The 22,102-nt window shown below is 41.2% G+C and overlaps 3 protein-coding genes across 4 annotated transcripts; 1 reads left to right on the forward strand and 2 right to left on the reverse strand.

Moving 5' to 3' along the window:
- Nucleotides 1-1,262: 1,262 nt before the first annotated feature.
- On the reverse strand, nt 1,263-12,775 carry LOC121903701 (TBC1 domain family member 10A-like). The gene is made up of 9 exons (XM_042421006.1): nt 11,832-12,775; nt 10,214-10,313; nt 8,123-8,230; nt 7,609-7,715; nt 7,395-7,509; nt 5,665-5,730; nt 4,955-5,144; nt 4,672-4,826; nt 1,263-3,816 (listed from the first exon to the last, which is right to left on the reverse strand). Exons 1-9 carry the CDS (start codon nt 12,011-12,013, stop codon nt 3,310-3,312), a joined length of 1,530 nt encoding a protein of 509 aa, XP_042276940.1. The 5' UTR covers nt 12,014-12,775; the 3' UTR covers nt 1,263-3,309.
- A 102-nt stretch (nt 12,776-12,877) lies between these two features.
- On the reverse strand, nt 12,878-17,914 carry sf3a1 (splicing factor 3a, subunit 1). Of its 2 annotated transcripts, XM_042421002.1 has the most exons (16): nt 17,826-17,914; nt 17,628-17,706; nt 16,917-17,026; nt 16,603-16,810; nt 16,254-16,511; nt 16,089-16,163; nt 15,847-15,997; nt 15,558-15,754; nt 15,347-15,464; nt 14,938-15,245; nt 14,587-14,832; nt 14,294-14,501; nt 14,021-14,175; nt 13,511-13,612; nt 13,346-13,417; nt 12,878-13,239 (listed from the first exon to the last, which is right to left on the reverse strand). In XM_042421002.1, the coding sequence occupies exons 2-16, from the start codon at nt 17,673-17,675 to the stop codon at nt 13,138-13,140; spliced, it is 2,358 nt and encodes a 785-aa protein (XP_042276936.1). In that variant the 5' UTR covers nt 17,676-17,706; nt 17,826-17,914; the 3' UTR covers nt 12,878-13,137. The 2 variants fall into 2 exon arrangements, with proteins under 2 accessions (XP_042276936.1, XP_042276937.1); XM_042421003.1 differs by lacking the exon at nt 17,826-17,914 and having other exon boundaries at nt 17,628-17,810.
- Nucleotides 17,910-21,791, forward strand: ccdc157 (coiled-coil domain containing 157). Its single transcript, XM_042421005.1, has 10 exons — nt 17,910-18,261; nt 18,331-18,481; nt 18,590-19,289; nt 19,374-19,451; nt 19,611-19,780; nt 19,905-20,081; nt 20,173-20,341; nt 20,683-20,822; nt 20,938-21,032; nt 21,164-21,791. Exons 1-10 carry the CDS (start codon nt 18,014-18,016, stop codon nt 21,411-21,413), a joined length of 2,178 nt encoding a protein of 725 aa, XP_042276939.1. The 5' UTR covers nt 17,910-18,013; the 3' UTR covers nt 21,414-21,791.
- The last annotated feature ends 311 nt before the right edge of the window (nt 21,792-22,102 follow it).

Below are 22,102 nucleotides of genomic sequence, written 5' to 3' on the forward strand. Positions count from 1 at the left end.
AGGAAGGGAGCACAGAGAGAGCCTTCTTGGTCGTCCCCCTTTGAGATGTAAATGGAACGGTGGCACTGAAAGAGGGCCAGGTGTCCGATGCAAAGAGGGAAAGCGTGACGGTGCATGCATTCCTCAGGGACCTCGACCATTAACTGTTGCTGTGCCTCATGTGGGCAAACATCAACAGATCCCATAATGGTTCATAATGGCCTCGGTGGAATGACACAATGGGAAAGTATGACAGGTGCTCTCCTTCAAGCAGACACATGCTTAACATACCTGTTGTACTGATAATATAAAACTAATCACATTGTAGTTGAAATGACAATTCCCAAATCATGGACAATTTGCTCTTGTAATCACAACTTGGAGCCTCTGATGACCAGAGGTCAACAGCTGCAGCTCACGCCTTGCTGGACGATTTGAGATGAATTAGCAGGCTTACTGAGGTCATCAAGGTAGCAATTTGCAATGAACTCATTCAAGCCTGAGGCAAACACTTCAAATATCCCACACCTCAAGGTGGAGAAAAAGGATATTTGGTGGTCCAAACGGTGAATTAAGAAGAAGAATAGCAACCTGTCATTAGTCTAAATGAGGAGAGGGACTGGGAATGACCTCTTGGGGGAAGTTGTTCAAGCTGAAGAGAAAGCTTTAGTGTAGAAAGGTCAAATATTTGTGTCATGAGTGGATACACTCCTACAGTGGCTTTTTTTTCCATTTCCAGGATGCCCAGAGAGATACACACCAGACTGTGGACTCCCATATGATAAGATTTTGTACCATGTAGTCCTATCTGAGATGACAGACTTGACATAGTGCAGAATTACATAGCAGAGGGAAAGAAAATTGATCATTGTAGAACCTAATGTTTGTCATTATATGAACTTTGAATAGTGATAGTAAAATTGTCATACTTTAGTCCAGAGATTTCCATGTGTGTCGTTTTAAGAAGTACAATAGTCATTGCTTATTTCTTCCATTTTGATACATTTGAAAATGTGATGTAAAACTGTAGTTTTCAATGTAATTGTTGAATCACACTTTATGTGTGGACACGACTAAAAGTGAACAGTTAAAAAGTTGATTGCTGTTGTACACAGTTTGGGAGCCACTGCTTTAAAGCGATGACTCTGGCGCTCCATCTGCTGTTGAAAACAAGACATGACACACAACAAGGGAAATATAGGCACAAAGCTTGACAAGTAGCAATGCATTTACTCACAGTACGTTACAGTTGGTAAAAATAAACAGGAAACAGAAAGTTTAAGTTAGCTTTAAACAAATTTTTATTTGTAAATTTTTAACTCATGATGCTGCATACTTCCCCTTGGTTGTGGAACATCTCTTTTATAACCATACTGTGAATGGTAAAGTGATACCACTGTCTCCGTAGTAACAATAAACATTTTCACTGGCAAAGGTTTTCCACAAATTCAAGATGGACAAAGTTTTCTAGTGTTACAAATGTAGATCTAAAAGATACTGTCCTGGTTTGCAAATGATTTAGAGATGTTCCCTCTGCAGTTTCTGTAACTGTTCAATAAAATATAGCATTATACATTGAAAAATAGATTTCATTACAAAACAAATTGTTATTTTACATGTTGTATCTACACAAAGAGCATTAAATTAAAATATAACATCAGCCAAGTGTGAGGTGTTTAATATAAGCAACTAAAAAACTATTACATACAGGCAAGTGATGGCTTGAAAATGTGTTATCCTTTTAAACCCCATTGCTTTTTATAATTGACCTAAACATGCAGCAGAGGCTTTTTTTTATAGATTAATTGCATACACAAACACATTTTACACATGTGCTTATGCGTGTCAAAACTCCCTTTATCATTAACCATTGTGATGAAAGTCAGAAAACACACTTGGACTGCCAAAAAAAAAAAAAAAAAGAAAGATTGTCTTACATGTTTTGAAAACAGCCTCACAACCCTGGCATGTCTCCATATTTCCCAAAAACTGAGCCAGGTTCTCACAAGAGAAATGTCCCCAAAAAGTCTTGAAAAGACATGATCCCTCTTGACTGTAGTAACAGAATAAGCCTGGTCACAGGTAGCAGTTGTAGGTCAAACAACAGTCTTGATCTGCTTTGGAAATTCTAGCAAAATATATATATATATAAAAGAAAAACAGACCCAGAACACACCGTCCGATCTTGTTGGAAGGTCAGCACCATTAGGTGATTTGCAATCACTCGCTGTCCAAGTTGTCACAGGAAACACATGCACAAATACATATATTATACACATTTGCATTTGGCAAAAGACAGCTTCTAGACTGATTAGCTTTTAAGAAGGCAGGAATGTGTCATACAGTGAGGAATGTCCGGTGTTCTCCTCTCTGTTGCCAAACTAACAAGAATTACTGCTGCTCTAAAGTGGCTGGAAGTGCCTGGCACAGTGAGTATTGAAGTAAAACCACATCAATTCAGCTCACTTTGGAAAAAAAAAAAAAAAAAAAAGGTGATCATTTGTGCACAAGCACGGCATGCACAAACAACACATTTCATGTTTATACTGAAAATAAATAATTCTTGTAGAAAGAGTTGCATGATCACAATGTTGTTGCTGTTGCAATTTCATCAATTAAGGTTTTTTTCAATTCACATGTAAGAACATAAAACATGAAATGTTCAAGTTTCCATACTGGAAAAAAAAACATTAGCTCAATCTCAAAATATTTCCTCCCAAATTGAGTCCTTAAAGGAATCCCAACCCTGCATCAGGGAATGTAACAGGAATTACAGCTGGCACCTTTGCGAGGCTGCCCTCTAGTGAACAAAGCCCCTAACGACATCTTAGGGGATAACAACTTGAAAAGTATTTGAATAATAAAAAAAAAAAGCCATGGAGTTTCTATCAGGACTTAACATTCACTGATGTAAAATATTACAACTGATCTCAATAGTGTTGAATCTGAGTGGAAATGTAAAGAAAAACTGCATAAGCTGTGTAACCTCATTGCTCCCATTCTTCTCCCAATAACTCGGTAACACGTCTCCCTTGCAAACAGAATACTAAGACTTATGGTTTGAATAAAAGCGTCAAGCATCAGGAGGAGCTAACATCAGCATCACGTGGAAAAATTGGCGCAAGCATCAAACTAGCTTTACACTGAGCAATGATGCTTTAGTGTGTAACAATAATATTGTAGGCAAAATGGTGTCTAAAATGAATAAATGAATACAAAACAGTCCAATACTTCACTGGCTGGTCGTTGGCTGAAGGGTGCTGGTGCTTCTTCCACACACACACACGCACGCACACATGCACACGCGCACACACACTGACTGCAGTGGAGTTACAGGTATGTATCCTGCTCTGTGCTGCTAAGGCTTTGTGTGGATCGCTGAAGGGGCGACTCTTTGGCAGGGGGAAGGACTGTAGGAGGTGCTTGCTGCTGGTGAGGTGAGTGTGTTTCAGTCTGTGGCACTGTCTCCGGCGTCTCGCTGCGGACCGGAGGTGGGGCTGGTGGATCAGAGGGTGGTGGTGGAAAGTCATTGAGAAGAGGATAAGGGTTAGGGATCTCCTCAATGGGCTGGGATTTCTTCATGCTCTTCTTCTTCTTGCTTTTCCTCTCCTCCTTGTCTTTCTTCAGCTGCGTGGCCGGCTGAGGCACCTCGAGTAAAATGGTGGGGTTCTGCTGCAGGTCCTGGCGCCTGGGCGGCTCAGCCAAAATGATGAGCCGAGCGCCGTGCATCCTCGGAGGCGATTTGAAATTCAGCTCTCCGCGGTTCTTCTTCCAGCGCTTCAGCTGGGTGTGGTGCTCCCTTTCCACATCTCGCGCTGTTACTGGCACCTCCAGAATCTGCGACAGGAAAGAGACGCGTCATCAGGTCACAGCCAGAGTCACTTAGATCATTTTCAGTGGAAATGTGAAGCAAAAGAACAGTTTTTGCTGGAAAATGCTCTTTCCATGTTCGGCCATTGTGTTTAAAAATTTGAACTTTGTCTGAAAATGCCAAAGGGCATCTGGCTGGAGTGTATGAATGGTCAACTACAGTCAAGACAGCCCTACATATAAGAGGGGGTATTGTTAGCCTGGACAGAGACTCACACAAGGCTTGGCAAAGTAACCAGACACTGGCCAGCCAGCACTCAATCAATTTATCTCTGTGTCACTTTAATTCATGCTCTCAGACTGTCTTCTATTCCCTTGGCTGCATTTGTGAACACTCATTGTTCTCTGTCTACTCCATATCCACCATGACTGACACAACCCTCCACTACTTCATTTAGGATTATGCCTGTGTAATATGACTTCTTGTCACTGACAAAGACCGCTCATGTCTTCAGCAAACCTCAGTTTATGCCGACCATACGTAATGCCATTCATGTTGAAAAACTGCAGGAAAAACTTTGTGAGACAAAATTAGGGGAGACTTCACTTTTTCTAAATGTAATATTTCTAACTACTGTATCCCATTTAAATACATCTCACAGATCACATCATGTCTGGCTAGTTCTGATTGGAAGATGTACACAAAGATGAGCCTATGTAAGGCAAAATCTCAGCATTGTAGCATTAGTATAATAATAATAATAATAATAATAATAATAATAATAATAATAATATCTACATATATATATTCTACAAACTAATTGAAATGTAGTCCTAGACTATAATTTTCCAGGATCTCTCCGCCACTCTACTACTTCTTACCTCTCGGACGAGGAAGCCCTCCTGCATGTATCGAGGCTCTATGGCTCTGAGAAGCTCCATGGTTTCGTACTGGCCCTGGCAGGCCTTCAGCTTCTCACGGCTCCCAAGCATGCACTTCAGCAGCACCAAACCCACACGGAAAATTATCTTCACTCCTGAGGGAGGGAGAGGAGCCAGATGAGTGGGTTTCAGAGTGTGTCAGTCATGAAAGAAAACTTCTAATGTACTGCTTGTCTACTGAGTCTGGTACCACTGCGAGTAGAGCACTATAAGCCAGTGTTACCGTCACAGAGGAACATGTCCCAGACACGAAGCACAGAGGCCCAGGGCAGCGTTCTGGAGAAGGCGCACATAAACCATTCAGTCATGTAGAGGATGGGGTCGATCTTATGTTTCTCCAGATGGCGGAAGGCTAGCGGAGAGACACGTCGCAGCAGGGCGAACAGGATCTCCCCATCTAACTGTATAGCTTCCTGAATGAGACACAGGTAGGAAAGCATTAACAGGGAAAACAAAAGCCATTGTGCTCTGTATTGTTGAGGCTGAAACCAGATACGCATGTGCATGTTCACCCATTAAAAATAAACCAGTCCAAATGCATCATATTGCTGCAAGTGTCAGGTATTTGTGTGCATGATAAGCCAGATTTGGTTACACCTTTCTTTTATAGCTCCATGTTTTCACAAGGAAACGTTTCATGAGTAAAATCTGGTTTTCATTTTAAATGAATTACGTAATAAGAAAACATGTTTTTGAAAAGTAGTCACCAGGCAGAATTAATTACAGAAGATACGTTATTATGTTGTAATTTCGGTCTGACAAATGTGACAATGCCTCATTGTTTTCATCTGTAAAATGCACTAGAGTTTTAGTGTGATGGCAGTAAATGCTAAAGTACGAGTTAAGTCTTGTAACAACAGACTGTAATGAAGTAATATTCTTCTTCTGATGTCATCACACATGGCAGCACTGTAACACGTGTTTCAGTCTCACCAGGCCAGGACTGTAGTAGCCAGGAAGATACTTCTCACAAATTTGGACCAGCCCCCAGAAGGCATCCTGTGGAAACACATACAGATGATGTCAGGAAACTGAGGTGAACTGTTCATTTTACAGGGCATTTCTCTGTTTACATGGAAGTCAAGTGAACACTGGAAAGTTTGACTTTGATGGTAAAAACAGATACAATCTTTTTTATTCTTCTATAATGAATATTAGGGGAAAAAAGGGGAGGGACAAAATCATGCAGAAAGAACTGTGAAGTTAATCATCACTGCAAACACTACTGCAAACATGGGTCACATTAGGAAAGAAGTAAATCAACAGTATCTAAATCCTCTACATTCTTTTTTATCTTCTACATATCCCAGTTAGTTTTAACTTGTGACTGATGTTATTCTTCCATGAGTCAGTTTGTTTGCATTTGGATAATGTTAACATATTTCCTGAGAAATTTTCTTCTAAACACATTCAATTATTAAGTACTTTCTTATGTCCAAAAAACACGCCTCTTTAGACCTCTGTGATTCTCAAGTTACTTCAAAAACTCACATATTGATGTGATACTTGTCTCAGTGGTCGATAATTACAGAGACAACTAAGTTGGGCATGATAAACTGAAATGAGCATTAAGACTTAAATTGCTGACGACATCAAACAAAACATTTTTAGAGATGATCCATCGACACACAATTAGTAAATGACTCTGTTTACATAGAAATTTGTGACAATTTGAGACGTTATTAGTTTTATTTGAATATAGGGATTACAACTGTGAATCACAAAAATGTGCTTACATTCTTGTAAATTCACCAGGGCTGCTGTCATAACGTCCTAAGCGTTCATCCATTATTCAGTAAACAGAGCGGCTACAAAATCTAACTCTAAATGACATCATCTGTCTGCAATCTGTCTCTGTTCCGCTCCGCTGTTCAGATTGAAAACAGACTTTTATCAAGGTCACAAATGACAAAATTTTAAAAAATTTGTCTTTTAGCACTGGTGCAGACACCCAATAACTATACAGCAGTGATTCCCCTACGTTGCCTGCTTTGGGGCAACTGGGGTGGGGGTGCAGTTCAGCATTTCTCTGTTTAGGAGTGGTGAGATTGACACTAAAATGACAATAGCTGGTCCACCTTAAAGGTCAGTCCACCTTAAGTGAGCCTGGTCAGGTTAGGCTAACCCATTGTTGCTAACTTTGGGGCTAACTCCCTTTTTCACTTTTCCAGCAGTTGGGGAAGCAGATGAGACTTTTCTCGGTCTTGAGAAGCTGCAGCATTTATTAGCTGACACACTATAGTCTGTTCTGTACATTTATTGTCAGATTGACACCTTACTGCTTACCGTTTCCTCTGCTCTGCTCACATTCACTGTCACTTTTCTGCCATTTGTTCTCTCACACTCGCTCAACCACACACATTACGCACTGCCCAATTTCTTTAAGCAGCTATGCTACTCTTATAACAGTACGGTACAGTTCACGTGTCATTTGAAGTTTACAATGTCATTTGAAGAACATAGAGGGAAGATTCTGGGATTTAATGCACTAGTCGATGACTCAAAACAATTCCACAATAACGTGTGAAATTTTAGCAGCGGCACACGAATATAAAGGAAACACTGCATAGGCAAGACAAAATTAGTCTGCCGACATATGGTGACAGCACATTTACACCAGAGGAGGCAGTTTACGTGGGGTTTATGGTGGAGGGAAGGCATACCTCAGCAGGCATATGCATGAGCAACACAGCAGCAATGGGAGCCTGAGCTTGGCAGTATCCCTCCTCTGGTCTGTACAGAGTGTAGGCCTTGAGAACACGGAACAGGTCCTGCTGCCTGCAGAGGGTCAAAACACAGACAAAGTCAAATAATCTGTCAAACAGGACTTTGTCATCAGCTCCAGTGTGTAACGTCACATCAAGTCAGACTGCTCACCCGTGTCCTCCCCGTGCCACAAACATCTCGTGGAATGGAAACTGTCTATGAAGGTCTTTCTCGATGACATCAATCCATTTGGGGTCCCCTGGCAGACTGTCCAACTCCTGACAAAACACATGGAGGAGACTGTGAGATCCATTTATTACAAATGAACAGTATTGATGGCAATGTGCTTTCAAATCAAACAATTCAGAAAGTGGATATTCTCCATATTTTCACTTAAAATACTTATTTCTTAAAAAAGAGAGTCTTAAAGTAGTTTCACTATTCCAAATACGTTAATAGAGAATGACAGTTGTTTTTATTAGCCTTTAAACAGCTGTTCATTTTAAATCGTAAACTAGCAGCACTAAAAGTGAAGTGGCACCAGCCTTCTGCAAAACACATCAAGTGACACTGGTGCATGACCAGGGTTTCAGTAACAATTTCAGATGAAATTTATAAATGAAATGAATCCAAATACATCATGAAAGAAGCTGTGATGAGGAAGTGAAAGAGGAAGGTCTCGGACCTGAAACTTTCCATGGTTCTGCTCTCTCTTCACTTTCCCCCCTGACAAGTAGAGCCACGCGCGGCCTCGGAGGGAAGGAGGGATTCCTTTCTGGCACCGCAGCCTCACCTGAACCACAGAGGAACACAGGTTCAACAAATAAAGCAGGACACAAAGAGAACATACACTCAGTGCTTCTTGAATACATGTGAAAACACTGACATCATACATATGGCTTTTTCACAGAATTCACAGACATCTCAACATGTCCCAATAGGTAACAATTACTACAAAGTTCTTGCACTCCTTAAAGTCTTACAGACAGGTGCGTCAGATAAACTCTGACTGTGAAAGAACCAAAAACATCTAGTTCTTATTTTATTTAAATAAACGGATTAACAGTGAACAGGATTTTTTGGTTCTTTGACATGTCACAGTAGAAAAAGCAAAGGTGTAAATGATAAAATAAACATTGGGACTGGGACACTAGAATAGAGCGGAGCAATTATTAGTGTTATTAGTAACATCTGTATGTTTCCCACTATGTTAAGTCAAAATGTGTGCTGTGGAAAAGGCCTACTGAAAATGATGGACTGAAAATCTATTTTATGTATACTGTATGTGACCACTAACTGATCAAAGACCTGTTAAATCTGTGGTAACGCCAACATTCCTGGGATATTAACATTGTTATTTTAGACACTCTTACTATTAATTTTATTTTACTTATTTGTTTATTTGATAGGGACAGAATCCATTAATGAAAATCAGTATAAAACACAAGATGTAAACATGCCAGAGTTAGCAAGAATGCTAATTTACATCTGTACTCCCTAGGCAGATAACAAAAAGCGGAAACAGTTCAACTTCCACTTTGTCATGTGATAATGTGATGTATACTTTTTTAAAAACTTTTTTTTCACTTCAATTTGTTGACCAAATACAATTTGGATCAGGAAAAAAAAAAGATTCCTCCCTTTGCAACATCTCCTTTTTAACAATCTGTGACCTCATAAACATTTTGGAGGAATCTAGTGGTCTCAATAACCTGAATTTTGTTTCTGTGTTGAGAGCTCTGCGACTTTTTTTCTTTGTTTTTATTGTTGTTGGAAGTGCATCATAAGTGATACAGGAAATACAAGGCATGACGAGGTGAGATGAGCAGAGACAAACAACAACAAATACAGACAGACTTGCATTTTTTCAATGGGTCTTCCTGTTAAATACTGAGGTATGCAACTTATTATCACCTTGTAAACCTTGAACATTACTTGTGCAATGTGTCTTAGTGGAAATGCAGCTGTAATTGCTTACACACAAGACATTGTTGACAGATTGGTTGAACTGAAATTAAAAAAAAAATTATCCCACTGTTCCAGTAAGTCTGCTGCTGCTTTTCTCGCATCAACATTTGTAAACACCTTTTTCTGATATAAACCTGGCACACTTCCCCAAAGAGAGCACAATTTCCGTGAAGTCGCTGCTAAGTAAAGGAGCACAATAAGGGATTAGAAACCCTGACCTTCACTGCCCGACCTTAACGCCTATCTGCACAACAAGCAAATACAAACTGCTTGCAGCTCAGTTCATTTTTCAGTCTAAAGAGCTGTTTTGCACTTGACTACAGCTACAGTTTATACCCACAGGATGTTTTGCTGTGCCTTTATTACAGAGTTTCACATGAAGTCAACACAGCCCCACCCTGAATCTGAGACTGTCAATTTGTCACATGGTGCATGGTGTGATAAAGGGATGGGTCGTGTCCTGCCCTACTGCTGACTCATGGAAATGAGGTGAAGTTGCAGCTCTGTGTAGAACTGCTGACAGCGGTTCACACCGAACCAGATAGGCGAGTGAAGCTACAAACAATGTGTCTACAACAGTCTTGTCCTTATGCAATCAAATACTTGAACGCAGCCATTTGTCTTGTCTGATCATGTGTACAAAACTACTCTGCTGCCTGGAGACAAAGGTGAGATAACAGCTTTATAATAACCCTTTGCAAAAACAGAACCTGTTCACACGCGGCCAATCCACATGGCTAGTACCATGCAAGTCATGTAAACAAGCCACTTGATGTTTTTTGTTATTGAGTTAATACTTGGCGCTGACCTTATTGAATCTCTTGATCATCCACTTGTCCCAGTGGCTAAGCATGTCCAACCACTTCACCTCCCTTTGCCTGAGCACCTCTGGAGGCACATCCTGAGCTCTGGGGAGACAACAGAGAAAAGACAAGACAGACAAATTCAACAATTTTAAATATTCAATCAAATGAGTTTATACAACATCCTAGCTCATTCTTATTTTTGGAGCTGGAGCATGGGCCCAGCAGAAAAGGTTAATATACTTTCTAATAGGTTCAGCCTGAAATAAACCTGTAATAACTTAAAATAAACAACTGGATAACCACAAAGAGAGACACTTATAAGGAGTTTTATGAGGAGGGTGTTAACAAAACAAGGAACGGTGCTCAGAAAGGCTGCATCTTGATACATGTGTCAGTGTGTGTGGCCATAGCTCATATGAGGGCAATGACTGTGCCATGACACGAGTCAAAAATAGCAACCACTAGACTTGTTCTGAGGACACAATAAAAGATACAACTGCAAATCTAGCCCATTCAATGGTAAAGTCTGTTTAACCTCAAAGAGTCGCAGTGAGTATTTGTCTTTCTTATGATGTAATTTAACTTAAAACATTTACAAGCAGCCACAGAAAAAAATTAGAGACCACATATAATATTCTCCGACTGAAAAAGAAAATGTAGGCAGCTCTAACCTACATTATGAATGAGGTCTGATGCTTTACTAAACTATGTAATTATCTCATCAGCACAAGCCTGTGATTGTAGGGTTCAAACTTCTTCAAAGAGCATTTTTTTCTAAACTTGGGACATCCCTCCTTCATCTAAAAAGGAGGTAGTAGGCTATATGCTGTGGATCAGTGCAAAATGTTGTACTCCAGCTTCAGCTTTGAAAGACCTTAAGCAATGATGAGTTACTTTCAATGGCTGCCAAACAGTGGAAGTTAAACCCTGGATTTGGGAATACCTATAAAACTGTGAGCCAAAAGAGGCCCTCTAGTAACAGGGCACCAGAGCTGAGGCTCCAAGTCTGCCAAAACTCCAGAAAACAGGAAGCTCCCAGCCAGCCAGTGCTTGGCACAACTTTCACTCAGTCCTTCCACTATTTCAGTGCTGTAATACAGGCTTCAGGCCCCCAGTGAAAAAGGAAGAAAGAAAGAAAGGCCTTCTTAGGAAAAAAAACACACACACTGCAACTTGCCTCAAAGGCAATGAGTAAACTCATTCAAACAAAATATGTAACACACAGAACAGTGTGAATTGCTTTTTCAGCTTTTCCCACAAAGGGACTGTGTAGTAAGTAATATCTACATTAGAAAATGGTTTGAAGACAAATGATGATCCTTGTTCATCAATCTATCTCGCCTGGATTGTCTGCTCGCCTCTAGTGTTTATATTTGCCTTGTTGAGTGAGTCAAACACTGAGATTATAACCACAGTGTGCCACGCAGCTGGTTGGGAGACTGTTATACAGAAGCAGCCAGACAATAACTCATCTTTACTCACACCCTGCTCTCAACTTTGGCTGAAGTGGATTACAAATGTCATGCCCATATTTTAGTTAAGTTAGCTCAGGAGTAAGTTACATCGACAAGACAACACTGATGCAGTGAATTGGGCACTTTTGAGCTAAAACAAACTTACGATGCCTCCGTATACTGCTGTGCCCCGCCAATAAATCCATATTTATCGGTTTGTCTGTCGCTGGTGAAGCCGTTGATCTCCGAGTCGGATCCAAATGAACTTTCATCGTCAATGTGGCTGCTGCTGATAGTCCGGATGCTCCTTGTGTCCACCGACTGACGGCCGTTCTCTATTCTGGCCATGGTAGCTACACAGCTAGCTGGCTAGCCAGACTAGCTAACGTCAGCGAGCTTGTTGACAGCCCGAAGTCAAAACTGCTCCTCAGCATATGTTGTCGAATCAAATATCATCGACGCCATTATATTTCTCGATGTGAATTAAGCTTTTTCACCTACTGTTTACTTTGTAAATGTCATCTAACGTTACGCTACAGCTGGCAGGTCATACACATCAAAGAGCTAGCTCGGTTAACTTGTCAGATTTAACATTAGCTAAGTTGCTAAAGTTAGCCTCAGTCGCTCGTAACGACACAACCCAAAAGTACTACTACATTGACCCCACCTTCAACAAACGAGCACTATATTATCAGCTTGTTTTTCAAAGTTTGCTATTCACTAGCTATGTGCTAGTTAACGGACTAGTTAAACATGGTGACGACTGACGGTGGCTCAGTCCTGTCCTGTCATCCCGAGTGCGCTGGACTGATTTTGGCTCGGCCAGCAGCCCTGGGGTGGTTGCATTTCTGTCTTGACTTAAACAGATGTCAGTGTTACCCCTAGTGGATGCTCCTGGAAGTAATCTTATGTCTGGAGAAAATTGCCTGCCTCTCCTGCACTGCAAGTCTACGCCTCCACAATCCATCAAGCTAGATTAAAAAATGCCAGTAATAACACCAATCCAAATCTTCTACTTCAGGGCCAACTTTTAAGTACACCACCAATTTAATCTAGACATACTCATCACTCTTGTATTTCCTCTGTGCCTTTGCTGAAGTGGGTGGTCTGTCTATCAAAGCAGCCTACATTCATCACTGTTGTTAATCACATTGTTATTCACCAGTTTCTAACTTTAACATCGAAATGAACCTTAACACTGACAAAAGCAGATTGTGTTTTTTTTTAAATTCCTTTATTTAATGAATGATCACTATGTAGCAAATGAACAAATCAAGAGTTGAGCCAATGGTATAAAGCCATGCCTGCCAGGCAGTGCACTTAGCATCCATAGAGTTAACATTTAAGAATAACAAGTTTTTCACACAATTTGGATGAAAACTACAGTATAATGTCACAAAATTAAAATGACAAGACAAGAGTGAGTGACAAAACATCCATAGTGAAAAATCTTTTCCCTCTTGCTGCAAGGATCACTTCTTTCTTCCACCTCTCTCTTTCAGTGCCAGGTGAATGATTGAACCATTGCTCATGTTGTAATAGGCCAGAGAGTTGGAATCTTTGATGAAAATGCCCTGTAAGTGGAAAAAACATTAGACATTATTATTTGGTCACTAATTTACTGTACATGAATGTGCACAAAACAACCCATTTTTCAACGAGGTCAGGAGAAAAGTTTACCTCATACTGTAACTTCTGCTTTCCTGCTGGCATGCCTGTGGCTTCATGGATTTTGACTTTAATAACAGACACCTGAGGAGACATTGCATTTACACATTAATTAGGTAGATAGGCAGGTTTTACACTTATTAAAAACATGGAAACAATAAGGTAAGCTCTACATACCTGGTCTGTGAGAGGGACAGTGAAATTCAGCACTTGGCCGTTCAGCTTCCATTCGGTCTTGTCCTGCATGTTGGGGACCTGTACTTTGACTGCCACAGGACCCTGCAGAGAGAAAAAAAAAAATCAAGTTTCAAGTTAAGACAAGGCAACTTGCAGCAAGAAATTTAGATGAACTTAGGTATTGACAGGCCCAATCAGTATTTTGACCATGTTTATTACAGGTAAATCTACATTTATTGCTCAAGAGACTGACTTGAATTGAAAATATACGTATACCTATGTTCACAAACATTATTGATATACACAAGGTATTAGCAATTCATAACTTGTATTTAGTTGTTGTTGCTTAGTGTGTATATTTGATGACCTGTCAGTGAATTTGGGGTCAAAACAAGGTTTCAATCCTGTATTCTGAATTTTGTCTTCATGTGGATCATAATCTTTGCCTTTAAGTATTGGAAATGAACAAATGGCATTGGTTAATTTTAATACATCACTGCTCCAACAAACCTTGTTTCTACGAAGGAACTCCTCCTCTGGAATAAGGTTGTCCTCTGTCTTCATCTTCTTGCTGACTGGCTCATCCTCATGAGGTGGGGGTGGGTGAGCCGGTGGTGCAGGCGCAGCGCTTGGGGGTTGTGGCACAGGAGGAGCAGGGACAAACGCTGGAAATAAAAGGATGAGGGGATTCATTGAATTTAAAATTATGAAATAATAATGTAACAAGTATTGAAACACTGGATGTTCATTTTCAACATGATAGTTGTGTGGAAACGTTCATACCTGCTGGAACAACCATGGGAGGTGGTCTAGGGGCCATGATGTGGGGTCCTGATGGTGGCATGGGAACCACATTGATGCGAGGAGCAGGAATCATGGGAGGCATTGGTGTTATAACTTGTCCTGGTGCAAGGCGCACCACAGGAGCCACCGGTGGCCTTGGAATTACAGGTACAGCGGACAGAAGAGTGGTGCGCACTGGAGGTGCCATCTGTCAACAAGCACATTAGTGTGTTATAACATAAAAATGAATAATTTCATCTGATTAAGGATGAACTGTGTTTTAAGTAACTTACAGTGGAGGGTGGGCGAGGCACTGCAACTGGAGGATTGGGTTTAGGCAAACTGGCTGAAGATGAGGGGGTGGGAGGCTGGTGATGAATTTCACTGGGCTTGCTTGGACCTATTTTCTCCTTAGTGTCATCCTCTCCCACTAGCCCTTTGGCCTTGTGAATGGCTTCAATCTGCTCTTGAAGAGTGATGTTTGCCTGTGCTGCCTGCTGAGTACGTGCCATGCTTCCTGAGTGGCCATCCCAGGTAACCTGACAACAGAAGGACACAAATGTTACAGAAAAACATCAAATTACTAAAAACCAAACCTAGCTACATGTAACTTTTGCACTACATAATCCCATAGCTGTATTCACCTTCTCTTCTGGCTTCTGGATTTCTTCTTCTCCGATCTTCTTACCGATGGCTGTCTCTTCCACACCAAAGATATCAGTACGTCTCTCAGCCAGTTGTTTCAAGCTGCTCTCAATATCCAGACCAGGAGCGTAGACTTCATCTTCGGTCTGCCTCTCTCTGATGCTGCGGTCTCTTTGCTCCAGCCAGCGCGGATCCAGCAAACCAATACGCATGTGCTCTTGCATCTTACTGGCTGGGATCTTCTCACCAGTAATTGGTGAGATGAGGTACTCATCCGGAGCTGCAATCGGAGGCTGAGGCTTGGAAGCTGAGGGGAAAATGGCATGAGATTAACACACATTATAAAAAGTAATTACTTATGACTAGTGAGCTGCGTTTGGTGTTCTCTCATTTAAGGAAGCATTTTACCTTTGGGGTCGTAGTCTTTGCGAATAATAACCTGGTCTGGAGTTGGAGGCAGTGGGGGTGGCATCGGGTTGTCTGGGGGCAGTGGTGCCTTCATGCCATCGTCCTCATCATCAGATCCCTGAAGAAGGCAGCAAAGGAAAATTATTGTTACCAACAATAAATAATACAATACAAAATTGCCCACATTGTTTTCTTTTCAGTGTCTTCTTACCTCGTCCATGTCCTGAACCTGTGTGTCTTGATCAGGTTGTGAGGGATGGCCTTCGTTACGATCCTCGCGTTCATCGTCCTCATCCTCACTTTCAACCTCCATCTCCACTTCCTCACTCTCTCCATACTTCTCATAGCGCTCTTGGATTAGGATGCGAGCGCCGAGCTCCTCTGGGGTGGTAGGTGGGGGGAAGTGGCCTGTGGAAATACAGATACCGATAGGGATTATTAATGAATTATACACATTGGATTTGCACCTCTGAAGATTATAATTATTGTGGTTTTATTACCTTGTTCATTGGGCTGGAAATCCACCGTCTCAACCACTACAAAATCATGCCAGTCGATTTGGGCATATGCCACCCGCTCTTTCTCTCTTTCCTCTTCCTCCTTCTTTCTCTCGCGCTCCTGGAACTTTGCCCACTCAACACGGTACCTCACCTGGTGGTTGTGCAGTGAGACAGCTGATTAATATGGGCAGCAGGCTATTGAATGCCTAATCTGAGCAACAGTTAAAGTTAAAAGGGATTACCTGGTCCATAACCTCTCTTGGATGCTCAGCCTCTCTCTTCAGCTTGGTCAGTAGGCCTTTGGGAGGGATTAGAATCTACAGGTTGAGCGACAAGACCAAAATACAGTTTAGCATCACAACAACAATAAAGAATGAAAACAATATCAGAGAGGTGCGGTTATTCACCTTAGTGTACTGCTCAACTAATTTGGTGAAGTAGTTGAAAAGGCTGTGCTGCGGCCGCAGAAAGTCAAACTGGTAGTTCCTCTGTTCTTTCTGCATGAGCTGAGTAAGAAACTGGCGGCCATTGCGGGCGACAAACTGGGCAGTCAGCTTGACAACATCCAGATCAAATGCCGAGATTGATGGAGGATCGGCAATGAACTCAAACTCAGGAGGTGGTTCTTTGGGGACCACTGTCTCCTGAATCACCTGTGACTGCACCTTTTGACAAGCAGAAAAATTACTTAATGATACCAAACAATAACTAGCAAACAAACCAGATGTAATCACACACTGAAAATAAATGTCTTACTTTTTGAGGGAGCTGCTGGGACTGCTGCATGGCCTGCTGCTGCATAACCTTTGGCACAGCTGCAGATGGTTCCTGCGCTTTGCCTTCCTTAAATTCATTGACCTTGTGACGGTAATATGCATGGTATGGGTCGCTGGGGTTGAGGAAATTGAACTTGGGATTGTTGATCTCATTCTGCCGGATTCTTGCTTCAAATTCAGGCCCATTCCTGTGAAATGACAAGGAAAGAGAGTTAGTATTCTCATAGGCATAAAAACCAATGGATTCCAGCATCATTAAAGATAAATACATTTGACACATAAGGAGCAACCAACCTGGCTACAAAGCTGGCTGTCTTGTCAACAATGTTTCGGACTTCAGGAGGTGGATATATGATACCAACGATGGGTTTGGTGGCCGGGGTTTCTTCTGGTACTGCATCATTCTGTTGACAACATCAACATTTGTTAGGCTACTGTATGTACAATTTTTTTTTAATGGGATTTAAAAAAAACAAACAAAAAAAAAACAAAACAAGCTCAGCAACTTAAGATGCTTTCAGACAAACCTTTACCATGATCATGTTAAAATAAGTACATATCCCATTTGTTATCTAACTGACTATCAACACTTGAGGCTTCAAGTACATCAAGTACTTACAAAGTCACACAAATCTCTCTCTCTCTCTCTCTCTCTCTCTCTCTCTCTCTCTCTCTCTCTCTCTCTCTCTCTCTCTCTCTCTCTCTCACTCACACACACACACACACACACACACACCTGATGTTTTATTTGCTGAGGTTTTGAATCGAAATTTCATATATTAAAACACAGTAACTTCTACCACCTAGCTAATAAAGGTGAATGCAACGTGGCGCTTAAAGTATTGAAACATTTAGAAAAACTCTACAGCAACGTTATTTCTAAGACACGATTCAATGGATAATAACCACAAAAACCTCACTGTAAACAGTTTTCATGGGGCACAAATTCATTGTACATTAGTTTAACATGCTAGCTAGCTAGCTAGCTTGCGGCGGCATAGTTACCTTGTTGTTGGACTCCGGCTGAACAATTTGAACAGGCCCAGGCGGCATGGCTGTGTCTTTTTATAAAGCTTCAAGTCACCTGCAAACACCCAACCACAAAAACGACTGTTTTAGGTACACTTATGTTTTCATGTGTGTGTGTTATTTACGCAGTCAATGACGGCTAAAAGCCTACATTTGTTGAAGTTGAGGACTTACTGCGTCGCGGTGTCGTTGACCCCGCTCTTCAATGGAGACGTATTGCTTCCGGAAACAAGTCGCAAAGCATCATGGAACTTGCAGTACTTTTTTTGAGGTTGTCACGGTGACGTGATGTCAACAAGCTACATCTCCTCACTCCCATTACTGCTGCTTTCAGAAGACAAATACAGGCAAGCGTGTCAGAAATGAGTGAGTTGTTGGGTAGTCAGGACTGCATCGACAGTCTCCGGAAAGACATCGTCGACCTTCAAGGTGCCATTCTGGACGTCTTTTCCAGAACCGGACCAGTGCGCTTTTCCTCCTGGAAGTTCCCGGACAAACTCTCCTGTAACCTGGACATGGTGACTCTGCTGGAGCAATATGATTTTGTGGAGGGAGAGGATGCATTCAATCAGCACTCCCACATTGTCTTATTGGAGCTGATGATTGACAGGTAAAATATAACTTAATCTTACATGACATTCAGAAATAAATCCCAGTTTAACATCACATTCCATCCCAGATTGCTGCTTCTTCTACAAAGCTTTAATGCTTATGTTGAGCAACTGAGGAGCAGCCACAAGAGTGACCAAACCCAGCAGAAAGGATGCCTGTCAGTTGGTCTTGTTGTCAGAAACTATTGGAGTAATTTAGTTCAGCTTGCAAACATTAAGGTAGGCACAGTTATTTATTTCAGTGGAAATAACACAATTAAAAAGAGTGACTAACTATGTTAACCTATAGATCTAATTATCTATTGTATGTTGTTTTTATTCTGTCAGGGGATCTGCAAAGACATAAAAAAACAGACAAAAACAATGTTTGATTGTGATGAGACAGAGACAGTGTCATCTTCCTCCCCCCAAATAAGCTCAAAGAGTGACTGTTGCACACATTGCTTATCTGCCTGGTCTTCAACAAGCTCCTTTAAGTTTCTGCCACAGAATGCTGTACCCTCCAGTCCCACTCACAACACCCCATACAACCCTAAAGTTGACAGCCACAATGTAAGCTGCCAGACAGTCAAATCATCCCTCGTTCCCTGCAATGCATGTCATCAAGTGCAAGCCATTTTAAAAAAGACAGGAGGTGCTTTGGTAGAACTGTTTCAAAGTGAGGGCCTGCCCTCTTCCCTGCAGCCGCTCTTAGTAGCTGTCGAGGACACTTTGGAGCTGGGCCAAATGACAGCAGGTGATGTTGCCCAGTGGGCCAATGAGCAGCACAGAGACATGCGCCGGCTGGCAAAACATCTACATGATGTGCGGGGTACGGTTCAGCCTCTTGGGGAAAGACTAGCGGCAGCAGAAGCAGAGCGGGAGAGATTCAGGTCTCAGATGGAAAGAGCACAAAAAGAGCTAAAGCAAGAAGTGGAAAAACACCAAGCCAGCATAGTTAAATTGGAGTTTTCACTGCAGAAAGCAAAGAGATCCATGAAAGAAACAGAACAAAGGCTACAAGAGGAGCAACAACAAAACAAGAGAGGTGCAGCAAACTCACAAATAAATATTATGGAAACGCTCTGAGATCACTTTTAATATTGTATGTTTAATCATTTTTCTGTAACAGAGACTTTGTCCCTGGAGGAGAGCAATTCCAGACTGAAAGAAGAAGTAGCAGTGCAACAAGAGACATTACAAGCACTTGGTGAGGACATGACGGATTTAGTTTTCCATCATCCAACCCTTCTTACAATGTTCATATTTTTCAGAAAGTCATTCAGAAGAAATTAGATTAAAACCCTTGCCCTAGCTATACACACGAAATAAACTAATATGCTGTGTGATGGATCTTTTTTTGTGGCAGAGCGTGAAAGGAATGATCTGCAGGAGAAAATGAGGGCCTTGCACGCAGAGAAAGAGGCCTGTTGTAAACTACATGAAAGGATCCAGCAATTAGAGAGTCAAATCTCTGAAACTCAACTACTTCTTGACAAAGAGAATGCCAAGTACCACAGCGCTTGCCGTCAGCAAGAGGTCAGTCATGACTAACATCAGACTATCTGTTGTTTTCATTTTGAGACTTTGACAGTCAGAACCGTGAATCACATAATCCATTTTCAAATAGATTTATGTGGGCGTTTTCTCATTGTGCATCCAGTCAATGCAGGCAAAGCAGAAATCTTTGTTAGGGAGAGTGGATGCTCTCGACGAAGAGTGTGAAGAGCTGCAGAAGCAGTTGGGAGGGAGTGAGGAGAGAGAGCTCAACCTACACAATCAGCTGCAACAGATGTCAGAGAAGAAGGGACAACTGCAGACTCAGCTCACTCAACAACAGGTATATCGGAGCTCTTTCATATCCAACACCCACTATGTCATATAATCTTCTTAAACTTAGTCATCCTCTCTGTGGTGCTTCTTTCCAACAGGACCTGTGTTTTGAGCTCCAAAAGGAGAAGCAAACACTAGAAACACACGTAGGCGAGTTAAAGGACAGTGTGGCTGAGCTGAAGGAATATGTGCAATCTTTAAGGGAGAGGGAGAGGCTCTTGGTGGCTTTCCCAGAGCTCAGCCCTCTGGCTCAGGCCCAACCACAGAGTAGGCAAATATTTTATCTTCATCTATCTTACAACATCTTTTTACACAAACCATCCTCTGATTGACAGAAACGTCATTGATGTTGAGAGTGTAAGAGTGTAAGAAATAACACAATTTAAGTGTCCCTAAATACACATATGTGCACTTTGGCATAGAGGTAAACTTCAAAATGTAATTCTTATTTAAGAGGTGATGACTGCAAATTATTTAAAAGAGTGATCCTGCATGCATTATTTGGAAAAGTAAAGTGTAAATCCTGTATCCAGTTATTTTTTTCCCAACTTCCCCTTTTTCGATTAATATGTTGAATGTTAACATGTTGCTCTTTGCATCCTTACAAGGTACAGGAAATGTGCTTTTGGATATGGAGCAACAATTGCAGGCAAACTGCATTCGAATAAGAGTTCTGGAGCAGGAGAATGCCGCCCTGCACAGCAGCCTTGTGAAACTGAGGGAAAGAGCACAACATCATGTTGTCAAGGTGGGACAGAAATGTGTGAATTAATGTGTATTACATATGCATGAACTGCTACATGTTGGTTTTTTAGATGTCGTTGGGATTATTGTAAGTCACATTAAAATTTTGTTATCAACAGGAAACCTCAACTCAGCAGACATGGAGCCTCTCTCTACCCAGCACTCCAGTAGAAAAGCAACAAAACCACCTGACACAAATGCAACAGAGTTCATTGTAAGTATACATATATATTACTCAGAGTTGTTAAAAATCGTACGTCCTAACAAAAGTACCATAAGCACACAATTTATAAATGATTTATCATGATACTGCGTTTCCGGTATTATTTCTCCTTCGCACCGCAGGCAGAACAGAAGTGCAGAGCAGCTGGCATACAGTAACAGAATGAAGGAAGAAAGAAGAAGGGAGAGTGGTCTGGAGTCAGCTGGATCAGAGGATCGTGTGTCCGCTATTGTCTCTCCCTCCTCTCTACAAATTCACCTTCAAACTCTTCACCTTGATACAAGCTCCACTGCTGCTAAAACCCCTACAAAAGCACACAGGACTTCTCTCTTCTCTCTTCAAACCAGGAGCTTAAATCAGAGGAAAAAATGAAACACTTAATATGTAAATACATTTAAACAGAAGTCAGAGAAAGAAAGAACAAAGCTTTGTTTAAGGATTTTTGGCAACAACTGGCACATAAATTGGATTTTTAATTTAAGAATGTTTTTACCTACATTGAATTGCCACATAATTGTATTACACAATACCACACTTGTTTCATGTTCACACCACTCTGTTTTTGTCATTTTCACAATGTCATTGTGGAAGAGGATGTATATTTTTTATGTTGTGAGAGTGCACAACTGTTACCATTATACTTCTCATTATGTTATGTTGTAATGTGCTACACTGAAGTTTTTAATTAACTTTAATGTGGATCGATATATAAAGGATGCTATTTTACTGCTATTAAATAGTGCAATTAAAGGCTATTGCAAAGTAGGTTTATGGATATTCGATATGCTTCTCAAACAAACTGGATTGATAACCTTCACAGGAGGCGAGTCACATGCTTCTGAGTAAATAGGTGGTTTGTACAACCTTGAATGTTGCACAAACAATGACACAGGGACAGATGTGCAGATAGCTCGTTAGTGCCATCTCACAAGGGCAGGGAGTGGGGGTTTCCATAGCAACGCAAGTGCTCTGCAGGATTTATGCTCTGCTGAATCACTACAGGCTTTTATTTCAGTCCAACCAAGATAATCTGTCAGTAAGTCCTCATTAGTTCACCAAGA

The sequence above is a fragment of the Thunnus maccoyii genome, chromosome 9, assembly GCF_910596095.1.
Source record: "Thunnus maccoyii chromosome 9, fThuMac1.1, whole genome shotgun sequence".
Lineage (NCBI taxonomy): Eukaryota > Metazoa > Chordata > Actinopteri > Scombriformes > Scombridae > Thunnus > Thunnus maccoyii.

What these genes read in the sequence shown, in the direction of transcription:
- ccdc157 (XM_042421005.1), top strand. Translation starts at nt 18,014, where the DNA reads ATGAGTGAGTTGTTGGGTAGTCAGGACTGCATCGACAGTCTCCGGAAA. An exon ending in CTCAGCTCACTCAACAACAG is followed by an intron (nt 20,082 to 20,172) that starts GTATATCGGAGC and finishes TCTTTCCAACAG; the next exon opens with GACCTGTGTTTTGAGCTCCA. An exon ending in CACAACATCATGTTGTCAAG is followed by an intron (nt 20,823 to 20,937) that starts GTGGGACAGAAA and finishes TGTTATCAACAG; the next exon opens with GAAACCTCAACTCAGCAGAC.
- sf3a1 (XM_042421002.1), bottom strand. Translation starts at nt 17,675, where the DNA reads ATGCCGCCTGGGCCTGTTCAAATTGTTCAGCCGGAGTCCAACAACAAG. An exon ending in ACAGCCAGCTTTGTAGCCAG is followed by an intron (nt 16,811 to 16,916) that starts GTTGGTTGCTCC and finishes GTCATTTCACAG; the next exon opens with GAATGGGCCTGAATTTGAAG. An exon ending in TGCCTCGCCCACCCTCCACT is followed by an intron (nt 14,502 to 14,586) that starts GTAAGTTACTTA and finishes GCTTGTTGACAG; the next exon opens with ATGGCACCTCCAGTGCGCAC.
- LOC121903701 (XM_042421006.1), bottom strand. Translation starts at nt 12,013, where the DNA reads ATGGCCAGAATAGAGAACGGCCGTCAGTCGGTGGACACAAGGAGCATC. An exon ending in TGATCAAGAGATTCAATAAG is followed by an intron (nt 8,231 to 10,213) that starts GTCAGCGCCAAG and finishes TCTGTGGTTCAG; the next exon opens with GTGAGGCTGCGGTGCCAGAA. An exon ending in AGAACCATGGAAAGTTTCAG is followed by an intron (nt 7,716 to 8,122) that starts GTCCGAGACCTT and finishes GTGTTTTGTCAG; the next exon opens with GAGTTGGACAGTCTGCCAGG.